This window comes from Carlito syrichta, unplaced genomic scaffold (assembly GCF_000164805.1).
Source record: "Carlito syrichta isolate Samal-C Ts95f unplaced genomic scaffold, Tarsius_syrichta-2.0.1 Scaffold309764, whole genome shotgun sequence".
Lineage (NCBI taxonomy): Eukaryota > Metazoa > Chordata > Mammalia > Primates > Tarsiidae > Carlito > Carlito syrichta.
This window is the reverse complement of record NW_007253860.1, coordinates 277,430-293,752: the sequence shown is the minus strand read 5'-3', so window position 1 is coordinate 293,752 and position 16,323 is coordinate 277,430. Positions and strand designations below refer to the sequence as shown.

The 16,323-nt window shown below is 51.6% G+C and overlaps 1 protein-coding gene across 1 annotated transcript; it reads right to left on the bottom strand.

The window, feature by feature from the left end:
• Window positions 1-320: 320 nt before the first annotated feature.
• Window positions 321-16,173, bottom strand: EPHB6 (EPH receptor B6). The gene is made up of 17 exons (XM_008067749.1): window positions 16,122-16,173; window positions 8,538-8,738; window positions 8,164-8,228; window positions 6,789-7,584; window positions 5,921-6,076; window positions 5,201-5,554; window positions 4,908-5,032; window positions 4,532-4,694; window positions 3,564-3,678; window positions 3,235-3,287; window positions 2,930-3,049; window positions 2,554-2,801; window positions 2,120-2,293; window positions 1,435-1,584; window positions 1,011-1,204; window positions 738-893; window positions 321-628 (listed from the first exon to the last, which is right to left on the bottom strand). Exons 2-17 carry the CDS (start codon window positions 8,635-8,637, stop codon window positions 520-522), a joined length of 3,078 nt encoding a protein of 1,025 aa, XP_008065940.1. The 5' UTR covers window positions 8,638-8,738; window positions 16,122-16,173; the 3' UTR covers window positions 321-519.
• Between the last annotated feature and the right edge of the window lie 150 nt (window positions 16,174-16,323).

The following is a 16,323-nucleotide window of genomic DNA, read 5'->3' as shown; positions in this document are numbered from 1 at the left end:
AGCCTGGCCTTTTCAGGCATCCAGTCTCTACCCCAGTGTCATAAGTGGGAAGGGAGAGAGCCCTTCCCAGGGTGCCCCAGATAGGTGCAGGGAGGCATGGAGTTTGTGGAGAGGAGTGTGAGGGAGACAGACACTGCTCAGGGGATGGGGTGAAGCGGGGTTGAGTCTTGCCACCTTCCACCGTCCAATAAAGTTGTTTCCTGCTCCCTGCCCCACCACTCCCATTCTGCATCTCTGCGGTGCCACCTGCCCACCTCTCCCCTCCACTCCTCCTGCTAGGTGGCCCTCGCCCTTCCTTGAAGACTGAGGCCTCACCACACTGAACTTGCAAATTCCCTTCTTTCCCTTTAATGTGGGGAGCCTGGGAGGACTGGGGAAAGCAGTGTCCTTCCAGAGGAGGGCTGGGTTCGGTGTGGGCGTCTCTCACGGAGGCTAAGATGGAGTCTGGCTCGAGTCACAAATGGTCCTTCTTGGACCCGTGTCATGGGTATCGTCAATTCATGGCTTCCTGCCCCAGCCTCAGACCTCCACCGAGCCCTGCTGCCTCAGGTGCTGCTGCAGGAGCTGGATGTTGTGCAGCAGTTTCTTCTGATGGCCAGCCAGGGTGATGCCCAGGACAGGCAGGTCTCTGGTGGGGAGGGAGGGGATCAGATCTGGACCAGCTTCTCTGAGATCCCAATTTGACCCCTCGCCGGGAGCCCAGGGCATCCGTCCCCACCTCGCCTCCCCCTGCTTACTCCAGGCTGAGCTGAGCCACGTCACTGAAGGTGCAGAGGCCAAACTTGGAGAAGTTGTCCTGGTAGCACTCCAGTCCAATGGCCGAAAGCCAGGCCTGGGGTGAGTCGAGACAAGGAAAGTCCAGGGCCACAGGGTTCAGAAGGGCCTGGGAAGGTCTGGGGGGAGGGGCAAGCAGGTCAAGGTCTCTTCTTTGTTTTAGCCCTTCTCAGTTTTCTTTTTGGTTTGCATCTACCCTCCCTGGCTTTCCCGGGCTCCAGCCCCAAGCTCCAGACCTGTCACCAGGGTCCCCGCCAGCCTGCAGGGTGTCTGGCTTGCGGATCATCTTGTCAAATGCAGCCACCAGCTGGTCAAAGTGAGGCCGCCGGGCACGGTCTTTCTGCCAAGTGTCCAACATAAGCAGATGTAGTCCAGAAGGACAGCCTGGAGGTGGGGGCAGCCGGAACTCCTGTTCGATTGCATTCAGTACCTGCAGGTCAGAGGAAAACTACGATAATGGGAAGCTGTTGCTGGTGGAGGGGAGTATATTGCTAGGCTCCAACGGAGTATGAGATTGGAGTGGAGAAAGATCTCAAAGATGTGGAATCCAAGAGCCAGGAGATCTTAGCATGTGATTGGATTATAGGATGCAGGTCTTAGAATGTTCCAGCCTAGGAGAGATCAGGGTGGGGAATCGGCAATGTCTAGATCAGTGCTCACCTCCTGCTCACTCATGTCCCAGTAGGGCCGTTCTCCGTAACTCATCACTTCCCACATGAGTATCCCAAAGCTCCAGACGTCACTGGATGTCGTGTGCTTTCCGTGTGCAATGACCTCTGGGGCTGCCCAGCGAAGCAAACAACTTGGGCTCTGAGGGGGTGAATTCAAAAGCAACAATAGTTACAATCATGGCCATAATTGTGTTTATTGAGCAACAACTATGCACGCAGATGCATCAAGGGTTTTACATCGAGCATCTCATTTAATCCTACAGCCCTGTAGAGTGGATGACATTGCAGTATGTCCATTTCACAGATGCAGAAGCTAAGGCTTAGAAAACCTAAATTTACCCAAAGGTCACAGCGCCTGAGTCCAGCGTTTAGAATCCACACCCAGCTGTGCTGATTGAGTCTGTGTAATCACCACAATGGGGGAAGGGTAGGAGGTAGTTCTAGATTCCAGCCAGTCTCCTGCTCTTCCCAGTCCCCTACCACCCCGCTCTGCCTGGGTCCCTCAAATCCTTCAGCCCCTCCTTCACCCTGCCCAGGCTTTAATCTCCCCATCCTACAGGTGAGCCTCCATCCCATCAGGCACCATGACATCCCACCAGAGGTACCCACCCCAGATTCCAGCTCATCCTCCAGCACCTGCTGAGAGTGCTAAGCCCCCAGAACCATGCTCTCACCTGAGGGCTGTGGCCAAGACGGGCCACCTTGCACACCAGGTGGCTGTTCACCAGCACACTGTGGGCAGAGAGCGAGCGGTGTACAAAGGCGAAGCTGGACAGGTACTGCATGGCGGCCGCCACTCCTCGCTGCATGGCCACCAGCTGCAGGCTGCTGAACTGGCCCTCACGCTGCTGAGGGGCAGGGGCAGGAGGCAGAGGTCAGTGACAGGGAGGAGACCTCACACTGTACAGCAGACCTCGACATGAGAGGGTGGGTGGGTTGATGGGATGTGGATTTGGGAGTCAGAAAATGGCCTGGGAAGGAAGGATGGAGACCATGGAAGGCAGGGCAGAAAGAAGCAAAAACATAAGGCCCTGTCTCCTGGAAGAGCTAAGAACTGCAAGCTCTCCTGGACGCAAGGACCCTCCACCTTCACTTGAGCTGAACTGACCCTAAGGAAGCTGTCCAGGGGGCCAAGCTCCATAAGCTCCGTCAGCACCATGAGGGGTCGGCTCTTGGTGACGACACCCTCCAGCCTCAGGATGTTGGGGTGCTGGAACTGGCCCAGCACCGCAGCCCGGCCCAGGAAGGTCATCTGTAGGTTCTCAGCTCCCCCAGCCCACAGGGCCTGTATGGCCACAGCCTGCTCCCGCCGTCCCCGGGGCTGCAGGCGGCCCCGGCGCACTTCTCCAAAGGAGCCTGGGAGAACAGAGATGTAGCGTGTGGATGGAGGTCCAGGGAGGCCTGAGGTCTCACACTGTCCTCTGACCGGGGGAGGACCACAAGGGAGCCCAGTCCCTCTCATCCCCACTTTGCCCCTGTAGTACCTGTCCCAATGACCTCCTCGATCTTGATATATGCAGGATCCACCTCCCGGGCAAGTTCTCGGATGGCCTGGCAGGGGTCCTCATATGTGGAGGGGTCGATGTAATACTTCACCCCGAGCCCTGAAGGGGTGTGGGGTATGTTATGAGGGTGTGGTGCAGACACGCCTTCTCACTGCTGGAAGATGGTGCCAAGGAGCTTCTCAAACTCATGGCACCTAGCTTCCCCTTGCATGCACCTGGCCCTGAGCCCCAGCTCTCTCCCCGTGTTCCCCTAGTCCCAGTCCATTCCCTCTCCACACCCCCACCTGGGCTGCTGTACTGCTGCAGCTGCTCCATGTAGCCTGTCCCACGCCGCTTCCTGAAAGACAAACCAAACCTGGAATAACACTCCCATTTCCACCCTGTGGTTGCCCCTCCCGCCCTCACAGGCTGCTCTCCAGCTGATCTGCAGAGGGAGGGGATACAGGCCTGGCCCTCCCTCCCACCCCCCTATGGGGCACAGGACACAGGTTGGGTTGCGGAAGGAGCACTGGTGGGAAGTTTCTAGCTCAGGGCTGCCAGAACATGGTAGGTCTTGGAATTGTGCTGCAGAGCGAGTGACGCTGGCAGGGCTGGGCAGGGGGTGGGGGCTCACCGCTGGAAGACAATAGCCAGCACGGTGATGGCTGCCAGTAGGAGGAAAGCCAAGGCCCCCAGAATGGAGCCGATCACCAAGGAGAGTCTCTCTGGAAGCTGGGAAGACAGTTCCCCTAAGAGACCAGTCATTAGAGTCACAGGTGGGCCAGGCCTCCACGCGTACATGCACAATGCCCACAGGCCAAGGTACCCACATACACATTTCCTTCCCACACCCACACACATTCACACAATACTAACAAACCCACAACCCCTCACATACACACATGCACATAAAATACACAACATACATGCATACTTCTTCAACCTCCACAACCCCCATATCCACACACAAGCACATATAACACATGCAATCACAACATAAAACCCCCCATATCCACAAACATGCCTACAACACACACATACCCACAACATGCAAACACACCCTCCAAACTCCCCCACCCATACAACACATATTCACACTCCCACAGCCTCCCACACCCACACACATGCACACATAATACCGCATACCCACGACCCCCCACATCCACACCACATACAATATATATATATACCCCCACAAACCCCATCCACACATATGCACATACAACATATATCCATACTTCTCAAACACCCCCACACCCACACACCTGCACACAAAACACACCCCCCCACATCTACACAACATGCATACACCTCCACACACATGCATATACAACACCCCTCCCATATAACAACCCCCCACTTCCACTTACATGCACACACAACAAACACACATGCCCCACAATCCCCATACATGCAGGCACACACCACACGCATACACACCCCCACCTTCCCCCACCATAGCCTCTAAGGTCAGCTGCTCAGTCACTTTCCTCTCCCACAGAGCCTCTGGTCTGGAGGACACTGGGTCAAGCTTCAAGGGATTCCCTAGGCCTCTCCACACTACTCCCTCTGGCCTCCCTCTGCCCATCCAGGACTCCTCACCTTGAGGCAGTGTCTGGAAATATACCTTGCCCCCATAGGGGCCATGGCCGGCGGCAGTCCGCGCCCGCACCTGGAAGCCGTAGATGTGGCCAGGACTCAGCTGCGTCACGGTGGCTGTGTTTGTCTCACTGGTCAGGGTGAAGGAGTGGGACTCATCTTCTGCCTGGAGGTAACAACCACTCACTCCCTGCCGGCTCCTCTCACCCCTGCTCTTACTCCCAATGCCGCCAGCCACCTACACCTGGTTGGCAGGGCTCTCAGACACATCTCCTATGCTGTAGGTCCCTTGGCACCTCTTCTTGCCCCACCCACCTCACCTCCAGCCCCCTGGGGGATCGCCAGCCCCCTGCTGTAGTGCCACACTCCTCCTGCCTACCTGGTCATAGTATCGGAGTTGATAGTCCAGGATGTTCCCGTTGGTCTGGTCTGGCTGTGGCCAGGACACTGTGATGCTGTTGGATGCCCGGCTCACCTGGTGTACCACAGGGACTGCAGATGGGACTGGAGGGCAGGGAAGAGGTATTAGAGGGACGGGAGGCCCTGGGAGCAGGAGCATTCAGATGGGGGATGGCAGGGATTGGAGCTCCAGCAGACTGGAGAGCAGACGTGAGGAAGGGGGCTCCAAGGAGCCGAGACAAGGCACCTTCAAGGCCCAGGAAAAGGGCTCACCTTCGTGGCTGGTGCTGACATTGATAGCTGCAGCCTGGGGAGCGTCAGGGCTGAGCTCAGACACCCCATTGACAGCCTGCACCTCCAAGATGTAGGGTATGTGTGCTCGGAGGCCCCCCACTAACACTCGGCTCTCAGTCAGGCCCCTCTGGCGGGGGTCGAAGTGGACCTCATCCCTGCAGCGGCGACACGTGGGCCTGCTGCTGCTAGGTTCCTGGGGTCCTCCGCACTCCTTGCACACGACGTTGAAGAGCAGGTCCCCTCGTCCCCCCAGCTCCTGAGGCAGGCGCCAATGCAGCATGAGTGCCGAGCCTTGCACCTCGAACCAAAGCTCCCGGGGAGCTGAGGGAGGGCCTGGGGAGGTCAGAGGGTGTGCAGCAGGGAAGGGCCAAGAAGGGGGGAGGCGTGGGGTGGGGGTGATGGAGGAAGGAGGGAGGCAGGGGAGGGTGGGGTCCCAGAAAAAGAAGAAAGAAAGGAGAAGGGCATGGGGGTTGGGGAAGAGGAGAGGAGGCAGGAAAGAGAGGAGAGAGGCAGGAGGTGAGCCCAGGAGGATGAGTCGGGAGAAAGGGGATGGTGGGGCAGGGAGAAGAGGAAGCCAAAAAAGACAGGGAGGGAGAAGTCACTCCAAATGCAAAGATCCCACAGCAATGTCCAAGGTTACCCCACCTCTGCCCCCTTTCCCAGGTTCTCTTCCATCTCTGGGATGTACAGGGGACTCACCAGTGCAGGGGGCATCTGGTGGGTCAGAACTGGCCCGGTAGAAGCCCTCGAGGCAGGGGCAAACAGGGGCTGCAGGGCTGGGGGCATGGCTGCGGGCGGGGCAGGGTAAACAGGGGGCATTCCCAGTCGAGGCCTTATACAGTCCCCTGGGGCAGGCTAAGGAGGCAGAGAGGAGGGGGGGTGTCACACACACTTTGTCCACCATGCCAAGCTCCCAACACATCTGCACGTGGTTGCCCTCACAGCTTTCTCCTCCCCAGAGCTGGTTCTACTTTCCTTGGGAGACCTAATCCTTGTTCTCTCTTCCCTCAGGCAGAGAACTTTCTTCTGCCAATTGCTGGAGAGAGCTGCATTTCCAAGAACAGAGGACCTGAGGTACAGTGGGGGCTACAGGCAGGCCTAGCACCAGATGTAGGTGCTTCCAGCTTGTTGCATGAACTCCTTCTGCGGAGGCCTGCTGCAGGCCTTCTCCTTAGCTGGCGCCCACTGCCTTCAACCTGCATCCTGGTCACCTGGCCCTGAGACAGATCCTCTTGACGGAAAGGCAAACCGGGACAAAGGACCCTTCCCAAGGCAACCCAAAAGTCTCTATCACTTTTGGTCTCTATCACTTTTGAGGTCTGGAACCATAGGCACTTCAGCAATTGCTGTGAAAGACTCCAGAGGGTTCCAGAAATTTCAGATGAGTGGGTGACAGCAAGCTTGTGTGCCTTAGGAACTAAAACTGGATAAAATAGAGGCCCTTTCCTGTGATGGCTTATTCCACAGCTTTTGCAGACCAAATGAAGTTTGGGTGTTCAGAGTAAAGCCTAAAGGTCAGGGGCAGGAGGGAGGGCTTGGGCAAGGGCAACCGGGGGTAGGCTCTCACCTTGGCAGGCCTTGTCCCCTCGTGCGGGCTGGTGTCCAGGTTGGCAGCGGCAGCCCCCGACGGATACCATCCACTTGCCCTCCCCGTTGCAGTGCAGCCTGGGGGGGCTGCTCCCTGCCTGGCCCCCAGCTCCATCCTCCTCTGGCTCTGCATGAGCCACGCAGGTGCCCACAGCTGCCACCAGGGAGGCTCCCCCAGCCCCACTGGCCTGTGTCTCCGGAAAGGAGGCAAAAGCTCGGAGCACAGTGGGGCAGGTATAGGAGAAGATCCTCACAGCTACGAGGGCCAGACAGGCCCCCGTGTCTTGGAAGGCCACGTAGAAGCCACGCTGGGTGAGAGGCCCAAAGCTCCGCTCTTTGACGTTCAGTTGCAACCCAGCTCGCTGCCCGGCCCTGGGGGTTCCCACAGCCCATGCTGCAACCGCAGTGGTGGAGGGGGAGGAGGCAGAGGAGGAGGAGGAGGAAGAGGGGAAACTTTCGTCCGCTGCAATTGTGTCCACCTTGGTCCAGCGTTTGAGGTGCCAGGTGGAAATGCTGTCAGGGCTGTCGGGCTCCTCAGCCTGGCGGTAGTAAAGGGTGAAGGTCTCCCGGCAGGTGCCCCCGCTCACGCCCAGGCTGGAGCATGCCCGTACTGAGAAGTGAAGTCGGATGTGTGCCCTCTGGGCTCCTCGTCGCTCCACAAAGTGTGTCTGCAGCCAGTTGTCCTGTCCCGTGCCTAGAGGGACCCCTGCCACGTGGCATGCCTCAAAGGTCCGAGTCAGGCGTCGCTGGTCGTCCAGAACACTCACCTCATCCCACTGCAGGGAAGAGCCAGAGAAGCATTAGGGGCTCAGGGTTATGGAAGGGGCTGGGGATAGGGGGTACAGGGAGGGGGACAGATCTCTTTCATTGAGATTTAAGATGAATGACAAGCAAAGCAGGGAGAGGATGCCCTGGAATCCTGCCTCTCAGGAAGAAAGGAGTCTTATCCCACAATCTTTTTTTTTTCAGTCAGGGTCTCACTCTGTCACCGAGGCTGGAGTGCAGTGGCACACTTACTGCCACTGCAGCCTCAACCTGCTGGGCTTGGACAATCCTTCTGCCTCAGTCTTCCAAGTAGCTGGATCTACAGGCATGTGCCACCATGCCCGGCTAATTTTTCTTAATGTATTGTAGAGATGAGGTCTCACCAAGTTGTCCAGGCTGGTCTCAAACCCCTGGACTCAGGCAATCATCTTATCTCAGGCTCCCAAAGTGCTAGGATTAAAGGCATGAATCACTGTGCCCAGCCATGATCCTACAATCTTTACCCAGGATTTCCTTCCTGAACTATGCTGCAGGGAATAGGGAGGGGCAGAGACAAAGGTTCAGATTCAGAATCAAAGAGTGGAACTCACCCCCCCTGGCGGGTAGGTGAGCCAGCCAATTTCAGATGTCTCTCCAGTGGTGTCCAGCAATACCTCTGTCCAGAGATAAGAGGAGCACACAGTGGTCAAGCCTTCAGTCAGCACTGCTAGCCTCCACTCCATTCTCACGGGGAAGAGAATAATTTCCCTCTCTGTCTCTGGTCCCTTTACGTTGTCAGCAGGGCAATGGTTGTCTATCAGAATCCTTTCTCTGACAAACTTGATATAGGCCTGGTTTATCCTCCCCATGTCTTTCCCTCTCTTGATGTCTTCACTTGTTTCCACCTTTTCTGAATCTTTCTCTTCCCACCTGCACTGGCTTTCTACTGGCAGGTGGGAGTTTATCCATTTCCTCTTCCTCTTACCTTCCAGAGCCAGAACTGAAGACACCAGGAACAGGACCCACAGGCTGCACAACATGCCCACCACTCTGCTCCCTGACCAGACAGCCCCCTCAGTGGCCATGAGGCATCTTCAGGGCACCCACCATTGCCCCAGTCACCACTTTGCTCCCAGGAGGGGCTGCAGCTTTTGCAAGACTGGGGCTGTGCAGCCAAACTTGCTTCCTAGGGAGACATAGGGGACCAGAAGAGAAAGGTGGGAGGAAAGTGCATTTCTTCATATGCAGCCCAGGCACAAAAACCTGACCCTGTGTCTCCTCCCACGACTCTCAAGTTGCCCCAGCACTAACCAAGGGGCAGGAGCCAGCAGGGTACTGTCTCTGAGTCTGTGCAGATTTGACCACTTCAGAGGATCCTGTGCAGGTCCACCCATCCCAACTCTCTGTGTGACCCTGTCTCTGTGCATTCATTTCTCACAGCTCTCTCTCGGAGGTGGAGCACAGGGCAGTTCTGGGTCAATCTTACCTGTTGTTTTGGTTTTTTTCCCCCCTGGAAGCAGTTATTCCAGTTATTTCTTTTCATTTACTTTCCTCCCCTCCTCCAACAGTCACCCTGTATTGGAAGTTAGACGAGTTTTCTCATGAAAGGCAGGTGGGTTAGGAGATGCAACATTCCTATGGACACAAAACTGAATTCTCCCCCTCACCCTCATAATACTGCCTTCCCCCCATTGGAGCTGGAAACACTAGATATTTCACAGAGGCAGTGAAGCAAGGAAGGGGGAGGACCACAGGATGGCTGTGGGGTATGACGGATGGTATGAGGATAAATGAAAGGAGAACACAGGCATAGAGATTCTGTCTGATAGATGCCACAGTGTAGGGAGGGGACAGAGCTATGTAGGTCTGGCAAACACTTTGTGGACAAAGATCCTCTTTTCCCTGAGGGGCACATGTTTTCCTAAGGCTTTAGCATACAAAGAGAGGCTTCTTGTTGGCTTACATTTAAAGGAAAGCATATTCAAACAACAGTGACATGCCATTTGTTACAGATTGAATGTTTGTGCCCCTATTTCTATGTTGAAATCTTAACCCCCAAGGTGATGGTGTTAGGAGGTGGGACCTTTGGGATGGAATTAGGTCATGAGAGTAGAACCATCTTAAATGAGATTAGTGCCTTTATGAAAGAGATCCTAGGGGCCTTCTCACCCTCTTTCTGCCAGTGAGAAGAGGGCTCTCACCAGGACCTAACCTTACTGGCACCTTGATCTCCGACTTCCAGCATCCAAAACTGTGGTGTACTGGACTTTGTTATAACAGCCCCTACTGACTAAGACACTATTTTTACCTATAAGACTGATAACACCTTGGGTTGGAGAAGGAATGGGAAATGGGTTCTCTTATACACACTGTGCTTATGATTTCGAATTGGCATATTCTCTCAGGAGGATAACTGGATGGTATCTCTCCAGCAAGTTCATATCTAGGAATGCATTCTTCAAGTGCTTTATACTTGTATCAGTTTGCACAGATGCTTGAACAAAGACATTAATTGCAAATTGTTTATAAGGGAAAAGACTGTAAACTAACTTTCCATCAATAGGAAGATGGTTAAAAATTATGGCATATCCTTAGAAAGGAATATGGGCAACTGTTTATGTACTGGTATGAACATAATTTCCAAGTGAAAGTGGTACACTGCAGAACAGTGTGAAGTAAGCTCCCATTTGTCAAGTTAAGAAGGATATACATATACATATGTATGGAAGGGTATTTATGGAAGAACATCGAAAACCTGTGAAAAAAGGCAAAAGAAGTGGACTGGGGCCCAGTGTAAGAAAGACATTCACTGTATTCCCTTTAATTTTGGCATTCTTAAAATCTTGCATATGTATTATCTTTCCAATTAAATCATTGACTAAAATTTTGTTTAAAACCGTACATAATAAATAGCAAAAGAAATAAAAATAGTGCTCATGCCCTCAAAATGATTTCTTGGGACTATATAATAAGCTACCTGTTATGTAAAACCTTCCTGGGCCTTCAGAAGGCACACCACTATCTTTGTGAGCAAATGATCAAGAGGACTAGCTGCCTCTAGTGTTACAATTAAGACATACAAGCCCAGTGCCGCCTTTGCCTGTTGATCTAGAGATTGGTGGTGCTCTAGCTCTCCCCATGGCTGAATCTCAAAGTCAATGAATTGTCCACACGAGAACAGTATAATCCCTTTATTTCTGTCAAGGAGAAGAATAAGAAGCATGTTGCCTGAATTGCTCAAAAGACATAGGATAACAAAAGCAAAAAGCCAATTGGAAGGGAATTTGTGACTTGTTTTCTCCTGGATATAAGTGGCCTTGTGATCCATAGTGGTATTGAAAACTACAGTGAAACTGAAATCAAACTATGAAACTATATTTCACTGTAATGGATATGGGAATAATTTGATTCCTACTAATCTTTTTATTTTTTTCTAGTAATGCTGGCTCTGCCAGAAGATAAAGGCATCTGTGTTTTCTCCATGAAGTGATCTTGGAGAGTGATCATTTCTACATAAGCATGGGCTGGTGTATGGTGGGCATCTGCCAACTAACCCCTAAGCCCACCTTTCATACCTCTATAACCCCGTTTATGAAATAGAAAGTTCAATTTACAACCTATGGAGGCAAGGGAGAAGCATTTCCATATGGCAAATTGCTCTAAGAAACAGAGGTTATTTGCAAATACTGTCTCAACTGCTACTAGGGTCATTCGCAGACTGAATAAGTGTTTCGAGAGAACAACAGGGACTTCATGAAGTAGAAAGCATATGCAGCTCTTAAATTTTGTAACCCTGGCACTGCCACCGATGGCTGTTTAATAAATATCCTGAAGTAATTCATGTTGTAGGTACATCCCCCAAACTCCCAATGGCTTAATTTGGAGACATAGTTGACACAATAGAAGTAAACCAGATTCTGCCCAGAGCCACAGAATCTTTAGAAACACTGTTATCAGGAACAGAAAATGCCAGCAGCAAGTTTTTAAACAATGAAGAGGCTATTTTACCATTTGCCCAGAAGATATTCTTTAAAATAACCTCTTTCTTTCAATGAGAACATGGATAGGTTCTGTTATTTGTACAAAGAAGTAACAATAAGCACTATGTCTTCCTAAGCTTATGGCTAGACAAATAATCATGGAGAAGGAATAATAAATATTTTGGAAACACCTCAATGAATTTTTTTTGAAAGATGGCCAAACAAGATAGAAAGTATGCGCTGCAGATAATTTCAACGGCATAATATGGAACATTCTAGAAGACAAGAATGGCAAGGCATTTGCTTTGATGACCCACAATACAAGTACCACAGTTGCTTGTAGCTGTGATAGGGCGTGCTTGCATAGCCGCAACATGCTCCTTAATGACAACATGAAGTTGGCCTCCCTCCAGAAGATCCAGAAAAGAGCAAAAGCAATTATGAAACATGCATGTTAAAGCCACTCAGCTTCTGTCACCAAGAAGAGACAGAAAGAAAAGAAGAAAATGGAGACAGTGCAAGTGGATTGCCACTTCAGTAATTTTTTGAAATTTTACTAAGAACAAGATAGTCGTTAAAAAGAAATGGTTGAAGATTTTAAAGTACCCAGAAGTATATTTCTAATTTGGATGAGGACCTCTTTTAGATATGGATCCAGAAGACTGAAGGTTATATACAAGTTTCTTCAGGAAAAAAAAAAATGTTGCTGAGTCAGACTAGGAAGTCAGGTCATTCTTGCTTATCAAACAAGAAAGAAAAAGTCAAGTCTTTTATTTTTCAATATATAAAAAATCTAGGCAAGTCCTTATTGCAAGAATACAAAGGAAAAAGGAAACTTTATTAAGATATGGAAGGAATTGCTGTCAATGAATTCATACCACCGCAGATTTTTTTAAGCAAATTTCAAAGGCAGAAGCATAAGTGACAAGAACACGGCTGCTTCACATGCTTGGAATAGTAAGCAAGTAGGACTTAGAACTCCATGTTCAAAAGTGCCTTCAATGGTTGTGGGCATGAAGCACCTTCTGCATTTGGTCCAGGAGAGCATCCTGGGAGCAGCCAACTGTCCTTTCTGCCACACAGAAGGGAAGCAGCCTCTTCAAGGCCAGGCCCCTTGCTCCCCTCCCTCCCAGCCTGCTGGAGATTCCTCTACCTTCTATCTCATAGAAGAAATGAGCAGCATTTAGAAATCTAACACATGAAAGTGCAGAATACGTATCTCAGTCAGGAAGACATTCAGATTGCAGATGTGAATAATGTTTCAAAACTACAAAACACCAGAAGCAGCAGAAATGTGGATGTAAAATGATAGTGCCAAAAATGAGACTGATTAGACAAAGTTTCGTGTGACAAAAATTGCATTCTAAGACTTCATATTTTTTTTCTCAGTTCCTTTTCTGGATATATCACTTAATATCTTTTTGATACAGTGAAGCCACTAGATCCACATGCCTGTTACATTTCTTTGGTCTATAAAAATAAGACAGTTTCTTAAGCATCAAGGTTGGTTGTATTTTGTTTTCCAAAACTGGCAAAAATAAAAGATTTGCAGAATCCTAGATTATGAAACATAGCTTATGAGTTCTGTTACTATAAAAATGAAAGATTTAAAAGTAAATTAAATTAGTAAATATGTAAGAACTTAAAAAAATTAACTATGTTCCAACTAAATGCTAAATATGCTTTCATGAAGCAAGCTAACTTAATATCGTGTATGCAACTCAATTCACAAAGTGAATTTTTAAAAAAATCTAACAATGTAAGCTAAATAAGCTTGGAGGAAGGTATGACAGAAGATATATATTGGGCCATTAAAATTGGTTACTGTGGAAGGTAGAAATGAAGGATTGTAGGTGGGGGGATTAACTTTGTCTTACACACATTTCAATTCTTGTTACAATAAGCATACTTTATTTTTATAAATTAAAACTAAATCCCATAATTAAAGTCTAAATAAAAATAGAAGTATTTTTAAAACCTAGCAAATACATATTTACATTTTATTCTCCACCCCCTCTTTCTCCCCCCCCACCTCAGGTTTCTAAATACCCAGAAATTTTCATCAAAAAGAAGAAAGTAGAATTGGAAATATAGTAGGAGCTGAGAATGAATGAGCAAAATAATGCCAACAAGAAAAGCAAAAGAACTTTTACCCATGGCTATTCCTCAAGGTTCTCTCCCAAGAAGTTCAAGCAGTCTTGCTCATAGGATGAGGTTTCCCTTTCATGATGTCAGGCAAAGGACTGGGACTTCAAAGGGATAGAGGGGCCTGGCCACTCGGAACACATAATGAGGGTATGGTCATAAAGCGAGCCCAGGCAGGAACGATTTAGTGAGGTTAAGAGACTGCATAGTCCAGCAGGGACAGGGATGGTCCCAAGGGCAAAAGGTCCCAAGGTTTTATGTCTGGTGTGGTTGCTGAGCTGGTCCTCACACCTGTGAGCTACCAGATCAGCGTGGGAGGGGTCAGCACCACAGGCCCTGTCGCCTGTCCTGTCCCGCAGCTGTTAAACGCCCAGGAAATTCCAGTATGATCCTTACTCAGCTTAATGCCACAGCCTGTATCCTTTAATCTCCACCTTGGAGATCTCTTCGTGCTCTGGCCTCCTTCCTCGAGAACGATCCTATCGGGCTTTATTTAGGCATTCAGGGCAGACAGTGAGGAGGTGGCTGTCCTCTGGTTCTGCTACCCCCTGCTGCCCTAACAGAGGACAATCCTGTGTCCCTTGAGGCATCCAGCCTCCAAGAATGTCCCCCAGAGCACTGTGACTCAGACAAATGTGCCTCCCACTCCCAGCCTGTAGAGATGGGGGAGGCTTTTAAGATTCAGGCAGTGTCTGGGTCTAGCCAGACAGCCACTTAGAATGAGCCACTCTGTGCACTGACCAGGGACATGCATAGCTCTAGAAAAGAGTATAAGGGAGGGTGTTGGGGCAGAAGACAAATGCGTGTGAGAGATGAGTAAGTGCAAGGTTGTGGGAGAAATCCCCTGAGTGCAGGAGTAGCACGTGTGACAGTGATGCTTGAGGATGCGTCCACCTGGTGCAGTGTGTAAGGGAATATGTATGAGGTTAGGAGGGTGGGAGCAGCCGCAGTGTGTGCTGAGAGGTATGCTTGTGTGTACTGGAGCATGAACATCAGTACTGGCAAGAGCAGTCCCATGAGCCCTCCTTCCTCACCCTGGGTCCCTGCTCCAACCTCAGTGTGGCTGTGAGCCACTCTCAGCCCCAGGAAGTGCTTCTGCAGAAACACTTGGGCTAGAAGAGAGAACCAAACAGGGGAGGAGAGATAAGGAAACCCATGGCTTCCAAAACCCTCCAGATCCTGCCATCCCCCTTCTATCTACATGGGAACTCAGGGCCTAGGTTCCAGGTTCAGGAGATGGTGATAGCTGGGAGAACAGTTGTCCCAGAGAAGCATCCTACCTTCTTTCCCATGCTTAACCCATCCTGGCCTGTAGCTCTCCAGCTTTCTGGTAACTCAAGGGTCATTGCCAGCCATCTTGCACCCTGAATGGACCAACAGACTCCAAAGCAGTCCTCCTTTCTGGGCCACTAGGCAGGTACACAGGCCTTCCCTCCACCCTAATTTTTGAGAAAAAAAGTCCATTGCCTTGGAAAAGCCAAGTGGCCCCACTGAACAACACTCCTCAAGTCTCGATCCCCCAATGCTCCATTTCTCTGGCTCCTTCTGTGGTCTACAAACAGCCCCACACAGTACCCTCTCAGCTCTCAGCTCAGAACCAGTAGCACTCCTACAGCCTGAGTTAAATTCCCTTGGCGGGTGGAGGGCCTGGGTTAACTGATTGGGAATAGGCCCAGGAGCTCCTCTCCATGGGCACTGCCAGGGACATTACAACATCGCTATGCTGGGTCCCTGCCAGCTCCCCTAGGGATGGGAGGAGAGAGGGTGCCAGACGGCCAAGTTCGGTGGGTGGGGGTGTGGGGCAGGCAGGGCCAAGCCCCCAGATGGAGAGAGCAAGGGTGGGGTTGGGGCAGGTGAAATCAGGGGACGTTGGTTGCAACTTGGGGGTAATATCAGGGAGCGGGAGCCAAGCCTTCCCACCACCTCCAAGGCTTAAATATGCTCATGGCTAGGGGGAAACAGAGTGAGCTGAGGGCAGGTACGGGGCAGCCTCTTGTCTCCTCCCAACTCCAAGAGGATTGGCGTGATGCCACTGGAGTCAGAGGGATGGGCAATCGTCTTCAGAATGCTGGCAGCCCAGATTCTGCGAGGACCTCCACCACCAGATCAGGACTGCCCCCCGCCATCAGGACCCACAAGCCAGAGCTGGAGGAGGAGCTTGGTAGCATAGTGAGGGCAGGGGGAGGATCTTAACAGCAAGGGTAATGGGGTGTCAGGATGGCTAGTCAGAGCGGGGGTTGCGGGGGTAGCCAGGATCGCCAGTTTCTCAACCCTCTGGAACCCCTGCTCTGGCCTTGGGGAGGGATACTCAGTACGCTCCAGGAGGCCCCTAGGATCTGCAAAAGCCCTGGCTGGAGAGCCCCTCTACTTTTGCGAGCCTTAATTTCTCTGTCCCCAGGCACACTGTTCCCCAGACCCCCAACCCACCTGCCACCCGGGCTCACCTTCCTGCTGGCCGCAGTCTCCGCAGGTCAGCGCCCTTGCGGCCCCGCAGTGGAGCCGTGGCTCCCCGAGCTCGCTCGGCGTCACCCGTGTTCTCTCGAATCTGGGGACCCTGCTGCCCCGCGTCCGCTCGGGGTTGCGAGTCCAAATCCAGGATTCCGAGGTGGACCCGGCGCTGGCGGCAGGGGCTGCTGCGGAGGCGGG

Coding starts and splice junctions, on each gene's coding strand:
- EPHB6 (XM_008067749.1), bottom strand. CDS start 8,637: ATGGCCACTGAGGGGGCTGTCTGGTCAGGGAGCAGAGTGGTGGGCATG. Junction 8,229..8,537: donor TTCAGTTCTGGCTCTGGAAG/GTAAGAGGAAGA, acceptor ATCTCTGGACAG/AGGTATTGCTGGACACCACT. Junction 5,555..5,920: donor ACCAGATGCCCCCTGCACTG/GTGAGTCCCCTG, acceptor TGACCTCCCCAG/GCCCTCCCTCAGCTCCCCGG.